Here is an 11,905-nt window from a genome sequence, read left to right on the forward strand (position 1 = left end):
TAGCAATTGCTTCTCAACTCACTAAGAAGGGCTAAAGAAATTCCCTTCAAATTCAGCAAGCATTGACCAGTTGCTAATAATCGTCAACCACAGTCTAATTTGCTACAAAGATAATTTTGTTGGATTCTGTAAGTATTCAATTTAGAATCATTATGAAAACCATACATGTTTCATTGTTACAGGTGTTTTACATTAGGTCTCACATTTCATTGAGATACCTACAATAATATATTTAACTTAGGGTATAATACAAAAGGAATTATGAAGTACATTTATTTAAGTCCATGAATATCAGGGATAATTCTCTCAACATTACTCATCTAGTTAAAGTACGTTTTGCATAAAAGTTACTATTTATAGAAACTTTGCAATCCAATTGTAGTTACCATGGTAACAATGCTAAACCACTACAATCAAAATCAAGGATTTGAGGGTAATTACCATTGCAAGGCAAAGCACCCATTTACAAAAAATTTGGTGATTGGTGAGGATTTTTTACCTGATTGCTAAGAAAGCATGAATGCTTGTAAGCAAGCAACCAGAGGACCAACGGCTTGAGGTCCTCTCCAAAGGACCTGGTAATGAGGATTAATGCCTTACCAAAGGGCACTAGCGCACCAAGTGGGAATCGAACCCGGGTCACCGGAATACGAATCCCCCGCTCTACCAACTGAGCTTTCGCGCCTCCATGGTGAAACAGGGCACAAGAGAACGCCACCTTGTAGATACCGATAGGTAACTATATCAACTACATTCCCTTATCATCATCATTGCACAAACCTGTAAATCTTTCTTTGGGGATGGGGAACTTCAGTTCTGCAACCTTAGAGTCTACAGACTGTCCATTATCTGCTGTCACTCGGCAGAAATACCTGCCAGCATCTGTCATTTTCATTTCTGGGAAGCACAGCTGGTGTGATGTTTCACCTGATTAAAAAGATACCAATTCTCTCTTAAATTCTCTCATCTTGGCATACTGCCTCAGTGGCATGTTATGTACTAAGTATTTGGAAAATTCAATATATCTATGGATGCATGTTGGTACATCTAACTCAAGAGCATCTAGATGTATCATTTGGCAGAAAGTTTCTGATAGTGTTAGATTCTCTATCCCGCCAAAATACAAGTAATTACACAGATCAAAAATAAAATCATAGTTGGATATAACAATTAGCAAGCTTTTTTGGTTTACAAATTAAAATAAGGCCAAAGTGCATCATGGATAAAATTACAATGGTGATAACAACAGTGCTTAATAATGTGAGACATATATTGCATAAAGTTTAAGACAACCTTTTTACAACTACCTTTAAGCATATTCTGATCTAATTTGACATGTTGTTCATTTAGAAATTCGCACATCTTGGTTGCATTGCATATTGGAGGATCTCCAAAGCATTAATGATCTCAAGAATGAAATGCTCATAACTTTCTTGAAATTCCTTAAAATATTTCTCAGAATTTCTTTGATTCTCTGTTTCATACATGAGTCAACTGTTTTCAAGGGTTTCATTCTCCTAGAGGTATATATATATATACCATCATTTAAAAGAGTTTAAAGACCACCTGAATGTTGTGTATAGTATAGGCTACATGTAGTACATGTTCATAAAAAACTGGCCTGATATGATTTGTTGGTGTTGATTCTGTGTTTGATAAGAATGGTCAAAGTGGAATAAGATCAAAGAAATTGTTAATAGTCCGGCTATTAGACAATGGCCAATTTGACAGTGGCCAATTCGAGGAATGAAAGCTTTGACCATATGAAAGTCAATTACCTTCCATTGGATGCTCATTCTTGTACCACTGATAGTGAAGCTTTGCTGTACTGCAGGACGCCAAGCACTCCAGCGTCTGAGGAGCTCCCGGTACACACTGAACGTCAATGGGATCCCTTAGGATCTCAATGTGGCACCGTCTCATCAGGTTCTGGGCCATGGTAGTCACTTTCACGTTGCTAGGGTTGCTCCATGCTTCACTAACAGAGTTGATGACGTGGCAGATGTACTGACCGCTGTCACCAAGAGTTGCTTGAGCAAACTACAGAGAAAGGAATGATAATAGACATACCACTGGAGGTGATTAGAACCCCCAATTTATCACGACGGCCTTGAATGTGAGGATCATATATTTTTGAATTATTTCGAATTCATTCATTTCCGTTTCACATTTTTACAAAATATATTGAATATAACATCACAAAGTCAAATAAATTCCAGGTAACAGACAATGTAATACACATGTACATAGCATTATTATAGATCTAAGGAACTTGATACAAACAATTACCTCTGTTGAGTATATAAAATTTATATGGAGGGGCTTGCCACAAAGAGCAAAGCTTGAATAAAAAGCAAGCCCCAAAGCTTAGTTTCATTACATAACCTTTGAAGAAAAAAAGATCACGATTAGAATACTTAGAAATTATAAATACAATCTGCAACCTTTCACAAGAAGTATGATTTTCAGGATCATTGCTATAATATATTGTTACCATGGTAAAGCATAGGATTAAATTCAGACAAAATTTAAGGTTAAATTAGTTTTGGAACATCACAGCATGCGCAAGTGCACTAGCGGTAGCATGCACCAAGCGAGGCTAGCTGCAGTGGCATCGTTGTGCGGTGGCTCCGAGTTAGGGCTGATCCAAGATCCGGAAATAAACTTTGCTATAAAGCCTTCCAGGTCCAGGTTCAAGCCAGGTTTTCCTTCCAAGTCACAACATTAACTACAGTAAAATATTTCACAAGGTAAGGTAAAGTATAAAACAAACAGCACAAACCTGTAGAACTTCCGAAGTATATCCTTTGACAGGCTTCCTCTCGACTGCCCCTGTCTTGGGGTTGTCCTCGTACTTGAACCACTGAAAGTCTGGCTTGGGACAACCGGTAGCCCTGCATGTCAATACCAACTCCTGCCCCTGGTTTACGTTCAGGTTTGCCTCTGGGTGGTGTCTGATCACCGGTGGGGCTAGGATTTGCCCACCTGGGCTAGTGCTAGGTGGACCTGTGATTTTCACGAGTAAGAATGGAAGTAAACAAATAAATCTAACTGTACATGTAAACAAAAAGAAATATTTGGTATCAGAGCAAATCAGGAAAATTGTAATTGTGTGCATTCAAGATAGCTACAGGTATAAGTTAAATTTTATCTCATAACTAGTTTCTGACCAATCGTACAGCAAGATGGGAAGTATGGTGAATATATATCTTTCAATTTCAAAGAAACATCTTCCTTCAATAAGTGGATCTTTCTGCTTCAAACCCTACTGACACTTCTTTCTCTTTGAATGCAGTGTGCTTTGGCAAAAATAAAATCTTCTAAAACCAACCTGAAGATCTCCTAAGTACAGTGAGGTAGGCCCAGTCTGTGAACTTTGAACACTCCTTGCCATTGGGTATATGGTAGACTTTACAGCAATAACCCCCAGAATGACTACAATCTGCAGCTTGGATTTCAAGGACCGAGTCGACCGCACCGCTGACTTCATCGTAGATGATTTCATCTCCTTCGCCATCCTTTGTATGCGCCCTGTACCACTGGTATCTTTGGGTCAAAAATTAATTATAAATGATTCTGAAAATATGAAATGGACTGGTGTATGATTCATTGATCATAGTTGCGTAGCACCAGCCACACTGGGTATTCATGTATACATGTACATTGCCATGATGATGAAAAAGTTTGGATATTTTCTATATATCTCTAACATTTGTGTTTCTGGTATTAAAGGGGACAAGTGTTGTAGGAGAAATGGGGCTCCTGGGGGAAAATTAGGATGATTCACTCTTGAAGTAACAAAAATGTTTTAATATAAAAAAAAATCAATAATCAGGAGAGAAAAACAAAAATGATGTGTGCCATAATTGGAAATTAGGACAGTCTCCCCCTTTGGCTTACACGCAATATACAGTGCGTCCCAGAAAAAACGAAACCGAGATTTAGCGATCATTTATCATTACTTAATCATAAATAAAATAGACAATTGACCTACCAATTTAAAGCTTAGAATCTCCTCTTTCATCTGATATTACTTAGATTATTTCTTATTCACGCATGAGTGAGCAAATGCAATTTGAAGAAAGGATATCAAAAACTCATTTGGCGGGGGGTATCTGGGTTTCAAATAGAAAACCACATTTTTGAAAAGTTCAATATCTCCTCTTTAATTTGATACCTAAATTACAGAAAATGGTAACGAAATAACAAAGTTCTGGTCATTTGAAATAAGGCTTGAATTTCAATAATTTCATAAAATGAAGAGGTTCTCCAGGATGGCTTTCAAACTCTCTCGACACTCTGTTTTGTTGACGATCAGCCATGCATTAAATCTTTTGTTCACCATGCGAAAGCTTCTGTGGGATACCGTGAAAACATGTTTATCTCATGAAATTATGGAAATACAAGCCTTATTTCAAATGAACAGAACTTTTTTATTTCTAGACCATTTTTTGTAATTTTGGTACCAAATCAAAGAGCAGATATTGAACTTTTCAGAAATGTGGTTTTCTTTTTGAAACCCAGATAACCCCCGCCAAATGAGTTTTTGGTATCCTTTCTTCAAATTGTTTTTGCTCACTCATGCGTGAATAAGAAATAACCTAAGTAATATCATATGAAAGAGGAGATTCTAAGCTTTAAATTGGTAGGTCATTTGTCTATTCTATTTATGATTAAGTTATGATAAATGATCGCTAAATCTCGGTTTCGTTTATTCTGGGACGCACTGTATAGAGGATTCATGCACAAAGACAGAAGTATGCCCTATGGAAAAAGCATCACTTTATAGACAATTTTATTATAAAACCAAAAATATTTTTCTAAAATATTTGATACAAAGTCTGTAAACCAAAACAACAAAAAGTGGTATGGATAATTACTCTCAACTCTGCATTCCTTATAGCAGCATTGATGTTTGAAACATTTAAGCAAACTGGATGTGTTAGTATATCAAGGGTACCCAATGATTCCTGCTATTAAATTCAATTGTACAACTGTACGGCTAAAGCTGACCATGGGCCCGTTTCATAAAGGACTTGCAACTGTTGTAACTTTGTTATAATGGCAACTACCATGGAAACAGGGCTCAGCAGCCAATCAGAATCAAGGTTTCCATGGTAATTGCCATAATGGCAAAGTTACAACAGTTGCAAGTTCTTAATGAAATGGGTTCCAGATCTGGCCAACTGATTAGTATCTCATATTAATGTACAGTCTCCACCAGTGATAGATGAATGCAGTTAGAATGCATCTGAAAGAAGTTTTGCTTCATACTGACACCAATAATCATATCAGGACAACTGAGCCTTGGATTAAAGAACAAACCATCCATCCTCCTGTCATCAAATCTACCTCTAGATATACATGTATATCCCCAACAATGAGGAACCCCACCCCCCCCTCCCCCACCCCCAACAGGAATACACAATTGCAGTTCATTTTGAGTACAATCATACTGATCATGCTAGGGCAAGTGAGCCCTCATTGAAAGAATGCACAATATGTTGTATAATCTACCTCTATACATGTACATACTGTATCAAACATTCAGCAGGACCTCTTATCATATGGACATCCATATTACTCTTCCATTCATATTTTTTTTTAGAGGTCACATGGGTTTTGAAGCAGTATTTTTTTTTTATCATCTGATGGTCCCATGAACTCACCTGGGATATGGAAAACCTTTTGCTTTGCACGCAAACTTGACCGTATCTCCTGTCATTATACTAGATGATAATGGACTATCAATAATTGAGAGTTGCTCTGTACAGGAAGAGAAAGAAAATTTCAGTTTAGCTATAAAGTCATGTATAGGCCTATAATGTTGATGTTTTAGAGGCAGGTTCATTTTTCAAAAGGGCACATGTTTTTTAGTGCGGTAAAAATCTGAATAATTACAAAAGGGCTTGCAAAATATCCACAACCAGTGAATGGAGGGACATTTAGGTCAATTAAGCCCTACAAGCATTCAACCTGGCTTAAAGGGATACCCGTAACTCCGGACTAAAAAAAATTACATCTGAATTATTAGAGTAAAATTTACAGAGCAAAATGGAGAAAATTTTATCAAAATCAGATAACAAATAACAAAGATATTGAATTTTGAAGTTTAGCAATATTTTGTATTTATATGCATGTTGTCATGAATATTCATTAGGTTGGCTGATGATGTCACATCCCCATTTTCCCTTTTCTTATGCTATTACATGAAATCATAATTGTTTAATTTTTTCATACATGTGTAAATGATGTCTCTCCATTTTAATGAAATAAGTTGCAGCAATAAATAATAATGCACTTTAATAATCAGTTGTCAAATCAATTGTTTTAGTTCTTGGTAGAAAAATTTTGAATAAACCTAATTTCATATTATAAAATTAAAAAGAGCAAGTGGGGATATGACATCATCAGTTTGCTCATTGAATATTCATGAAGACATACATGCCTATAACTGTGCACAACGGAATAATTCATTCTTTAAAATTCAATAACTTTGTTATTTGTTTTTCTATTTTGATCAAATTTTCAGCATTCTGCTCGTTGAATGTCACTCTGTTTATTGTGATATGAATACATTCAGCCTGGAGCATCCCTTTAAGGCTAAATTCTACATTTCAAGCACATTTCTGATGTTTTTTTTAATCTGTAATAACTTCATAGTACATTTTGTACCAGCAGAAAGACACATTTCTATCAAAAAGACCAAACACCAAGGATATAAACATTTCAGACAGATGGGCCCACCAATCAGGAGGCACATCCACGTGCAATCATTCTGGGTGACCGTAATTTGAGATATGTTCGTACCAGGATCTACATTGTCCAATGAAGGCTAGCAGCTGTAACTGAAATGCTGTGCAAGATTTGTTGAATTACTAAATACAAAACTTGTAGTTTATTATATACATTATCAAGATGTTACAGTAATGTGATGGATTTGGCATCATATAATTTCTTATTCCCACAATCAAGAAAACAAGGGATTACCTTGTGATATGTTCACCTATCATAAATTGCTGTCAGCTTATTAACTTCAGAAAATGATTGCTGAGACTCGCTTGAAATGATGTTGCTGCACAAACATATTTACAATACCGGTACATATTTCAACAATTTGTATTTCCATTCTCTCAAACTGTCAATCAGTTTACAAGTGCCACAGCTATATATCTCCAGGTAATCCAAGCACTTGCCAAATAAGGAAGTGTACAGCAATATGTAGTAAGGTAAATAACGTCACAAGGTAAATAATTTTCTGTATCAATTATTCCCAGGCAAATTTTATCTCTAAATGGCTCTGTTTGCAAATAGCCATATCTCATCTCACTCTATATAGACTAGAGCTATTTAAAAAAACAAGGCCTGTATAAACTGGATTTTGACTGAGTAATAGAGGTTCAAACTCAACATTGTGATCTTGTGAGGTCTAAAAATGCAAAATTATTTTTAGCAAGTATTTGTCGAGACCTTTCAGATAGGTGAAGATCAAAGCTCGATAGCAAAAATCAAGCATGTGAACCCATGTCAATTTTTGCACATTTAGAATATTTAGGTGCTTAAGTACTTGTGCAAGTGACATGGATTTGAAGTCATACGAAACTTATCAACATTATGCAATATCCCCAAGTGTTATCAAGTGGCATATGGTACATGTACTAGATACAAGCCGATTGATAAGTCTGGGATTCAAGCCCTGGGTTAGGTCTTTGACAGTTTTTCAGAAGGTGACATGAACGATTAGTCCCCAGATTAAGTAATCATTTCAAACACATGTTTACAAACTAAATTACATGTACATTACACACTTACATACCTGGTGGTTTGATGAGTAGAAGAGCTGCCTCATAATGAAGTTTATCTAGGTAAGAAGCTAATTGTTTGACAGTCTTGTTGTGTCTTTTGCCTAAGTCTAGCAATAAAGTGTATGCAGAGCTCTCTCCATTCAATCTCAAACCAGCCATACTAAATTTGTTGATTTGTATATCTCTGCAAAGAAAAAAAAGATGTCAAATATTAAAGGCATTTGGTAGCTTGAGAACAGCCAATTTAAAAAAATTATAAAAACAAGAGCAGGGTCTCCAATGTCACACATACAAAATTTCTTAGGTATTTTATTACACAAAATACAAACCATTTCATATTTATTCCTGCTACAATGTTAACAAGTGGAATGCATCTGGCCGTCTCACCTGTATCACGCAGTTCAATATAGCAGCAGTGCTGACTTTGAAAACTACTCTAACTCGCACAAGATGTTCAGTGATACATGGTTACTCTTATGTCCACTTTTTATGAACTAGACCAATAAACTTACAGAGATATGATGGTTATTCAACAAACAACCCCAACATGGCCAAAGTTCATTGACCTTACATGACCTTTGATCTTGATCATGTGACCTGAAACTCGCACAAGATGTTCAGTGATACTTGATTACTCTTATGTCCAAGTTTCATGAATCAGATCCATAAACTTTCAAAGTTATGATGGTAATTCAACAGATACACCCAATTCGGCCAAAGTTCATTGACCTTTGACCTTGGTTGACCTTGGTTGGACATGTGTTACTGTCATTACTGTAACTTATTATGATCAAGAGCTCTTTTATTAATATTAAATCTGCAAAAAGATCTTTGTAAAACTAAAAAATTAATTTAAGAGCAATTGGAATATTGAAGGCAATAGGTCTCTCATTTCTGCATTACTTTAGCCGAATAGAAGCATGAAGATGTTTCTTAAGCAGACAATTTTGCAGTGTGTGTGATTTGCCAAAAAAAAATACTTAAAAACCAGTAAAGTCAACCTACATTTAGATAAAAAACATCATGTCAAATTTTGTCTCTGATTCATTTCAATCACCAAGCTCCCCTCTATAATATGCCATTGTCATCTCAATAACAAATTCAACAATGGAAATCATATCAAATCCTCAATACATGGTGGATTTCCTATGCAACATGATATAAGATCTACATGAACATGTATAAGACAGAATGAAATTCACTGTGTAGGTACTCACGAGTACATTTTTCCCGGCAACACGGCTATGAGTTCCTTCCAATATGGCCTCCCCCTGCCATCAGGGATATCGAGTAGATCGGACAGCTCGAAGAGAGTTGGAAGAGGCAGTGCATCAATGACCATCTCAGGGTCAATTGATGGGTCCATCTTGTGCAGGTCAAAAATCAGTGGTCAGATGTGAACAGAGAATTTTGAAGGATGAAGTCCAGCAAAGAGTGCAGCAGACCTGTCAATGATCTTCTTAACCCACCTTCAGGTTTCCATTCCAAGAAATACTGGAGAGGGAGATCTAGATTCAACAGGATAATATATCGAGAATTAAATCAGACTCACAACAGGGCATTGGGGGACCAAAAACAGTTTTGTCACTTCAGTGTACCCAAAATTTGGAAGTCTTCCAATATCAGAAATGTATAAGGCTGCTGAATTTCTCAGTTCAGACATTTAAGATTCATAGTTTAAAATAAATGTTACATTTCTTAAAGTAAACGTATGAGAATAATAACAATAATATAATAGTAATAATTCAAATGATTTATAGCACTCTTTCCATCTTAATCAGATGCTCAATGTGCTTCAGATCATATAAGACAAGAAGATAATATATACATTACAGGTTCAAACCTTAACAATGAATACATAGAATGGTTGTCTGTCAAAAAGATCTGATATCATGTCTTCAGATTGCCCCTGAGAAGGTAGCTGATATCTGGGTTTCCAAACTCAGTGGAAAAGGATTCCACAGAGTTGGCCCCTACATTAGTAAAATGATTAGGGAATATATGTGAGGTTTGTACACTTACACCTATAAGGGCAACCTAAAACTGCATTTGTTCACCAGCAGGTGCTAGGTTTAAAGAGACATTTTTCCTCATTTGTAATTTATCCTTTCTTGTACTTCACTTTATTAGTTCTCTTTATTTTGTTTTGCTCTCTTCTATAAAGCGCCTTGAGCATTTAATCAAAATGGAAAAGACGCCACTTTTTATTTTGTATCACTTTTTTCAATATTCATAAAGGATCAGATGAAGAGATAAAACAATTACATTGTAGTTTACAAACACAATTAACAATGGAAGTAAAAGTAGCCCAGGTCCTGGCTTATTACTGCCGAGGCAGGGCATACAATATAGTATGAATGTGTGTTTGGAGGTGATTGTTCAAAGGCTGAAATAGTGCACAGCTCCAGTCGTTGTTTAACCGATCCTGCCTTTTCTCTGTTCTACCAGAGCAATGGATTATTTTGAATAATAAATTCCATTGTTCTGATGGAATAGTTTTCAGGTGAGTTCAATGATTCTCGACTGGAACTGTGCATTTGATTTGACTGCTCCCTCGTCCACAGACTCCTCCTAATTTTTGTCTACTTTAATCCTGTTACTCTTTCTTTTTAAATCAGGATGAATCTAGTAAGAAGATTCTACCAAGTAATGACAATGAGAGGCTGAGTGACAATTGATCACACAATTATAAACAAAGTCAACAGACGTGCGACAACACCCCAAATGCAAGCGAAACAAAGTTGTTGCAGCAATGTGACTTGAGAAAAAATCATTATTACAAAAATAAAAATCAAGGCTTTTCTTTTTAGTTACAAATTATTAATACGATTAAGTAACAAGGAGATACAGTGCTTTAAAATGTAACATAGTTTTTACTTAAATTTTACTAGAAACATACTGCAAATCTAAAAAATGGAGAATTATAAATCAAATTAAAGGATAAAATAAGAAAATTATTTATCATTGAAACCAATGAAAGTCACTTCATTGTTATTTTTAGGGTACTTTCTCTGAATGCTTCGAACATGCAGAATAACGTCCGCAAAATTGGACATTTTTTTATGTGCATGTCTGTAGTGTACGAGAGTCGAGAGAGATGTGATTGGCTCTCCCACGCCAAGCTCCACTTGCGTGCAAAACCTGTTTCCACCTAAGTTAACTGGCATTATCGTGATATTGGGAACCACCGTTCACTTCATACAGCAGCGCTTTTATTCAGTCACACGCACGGTTCCACCTCCATTCACTTTGTACACAAGTGCTCGTACACAAATCTACGAGTGGTTCCCAAAACCACGATTTGGCCAGTTAACTTATGTATTATTTTCGTTTTTTTTATAAAAAATAATCGCCACATCATTACCTTTCCACTGATATGTAATATGGCCATATGTTAAACAGCCATGGGCCAAGCGCCACTGCCACTAGGCATGCCATGGCCCATAATGCCATATTTATGCTTGTTGTTGTGTGCAGATCGAAGGAACGCAAAACAATTGCAATGTCTTGTCAATAGAGGCCAGTGAGTGAGTGACGTGAAGTAACTCAGCTCAGCTGGATTTATGCTTGCTAGTTGCTTGTTTCGTCGAATTTTAAAATGATTGTGGTATCAGCTGACAAGAAAATGTTTAACTAAACATCAATTATCCATAACCAAACATCAATCCTTTGATTAAGGTTTGTCTTACCTGTTTCTTTCAAGGGAGAATCTTTCGTACTTAATTCGCATTTCCAGAACTTCTGCAGGAGTGAGGTCGAGGAAGTGCAATAACCGGCTGCGCCACAATCACCCATCTGTACTGTTTCTCTTGATGCCCTAAATAATATAATATGTTTTCAAGTATGTCTTGTTGATTCTTATAGAATTATTATTTATTATTATTATACAAACAGTAAAGTTATAAGATCTAACATTACTGTTCCTTGCTACATTTTTATTTTGTGAGTAGGCAAATCGGCATTTTCAAGCTGTAAGGGGAGAAATGGGGAAATCCCCAAATTGTGACGTCATTCTGCGTTGGACGAGGATCATAGGATGAATGAATTAGTAAAAGTATTGGAAAAGATGAATAGAAGCACAGATTGCGACATGATTGTGG

The 11,905-nt window shown here is 36.1% G+C and overlaps 1 protein-coding gene across 1 annotated transcript in view; it reads right to left on the bottom strand.

The window, feature by feature from the left end:
- LOC121415374 (mucosa-associated lymphoid tissue lymphoma translocation protein 1-like) overlaps nt 1–11,686 on the bottom strand; it is a 35,517-nt gene extending 23,831 nt beyond the window's left edge. Inside the window, exons 1-8 of the mRNA XM_041608560.1 lie at nt 11,495–11,686; nt 9,023–9,313; nt 7,817–7,989; nt 5,670–5,766; nt 3,332–3,546; nt 2,783–3,006; nt 1,779–2,040; nt 781–927 (exon numbers count right to left, since the gene is read on the bottom strand). Of these exons, the coding sequence (XP_041464494.1) occupies nt 781–927; nt 1,779–2,040; nt 2,783–3,006; nt 3,332–3,546; nt 5,670–5,766; nt 7,817–7,989; nt 9,023–9,171 (1,267 nt within the window). The 5' untranslated portion in view covers nt 9,172–9,313; nt 11,495–11,686. The remainder of the gene's footprint in view (nt 1–780; nt 928–1,778; nt 2,041–2,782; nt 3,007–3,331; nt 3,547–5,669; nt 5,767–7,816; nt 7,990–9,022; nt 9,314–11,494) is intronic.
- Between the last annotated feature and the right edge of the window lie 219 nt (nt 11,687–11,905).

Source organism: Lytechinus variegatus, chromosome 5, assembly GCF_018143015.1.
Source record: "Lytechinus variegatus isolate NC3 chromosome 5, Lvar_3.0, whole genome shotgun sequence".
NCBI lineage: Eukaryota > Metazoa > Echinodermata > Echinoidea > Temnopleuroida > Toxopneustidae > Lytechinus > Lytechinus variegatus.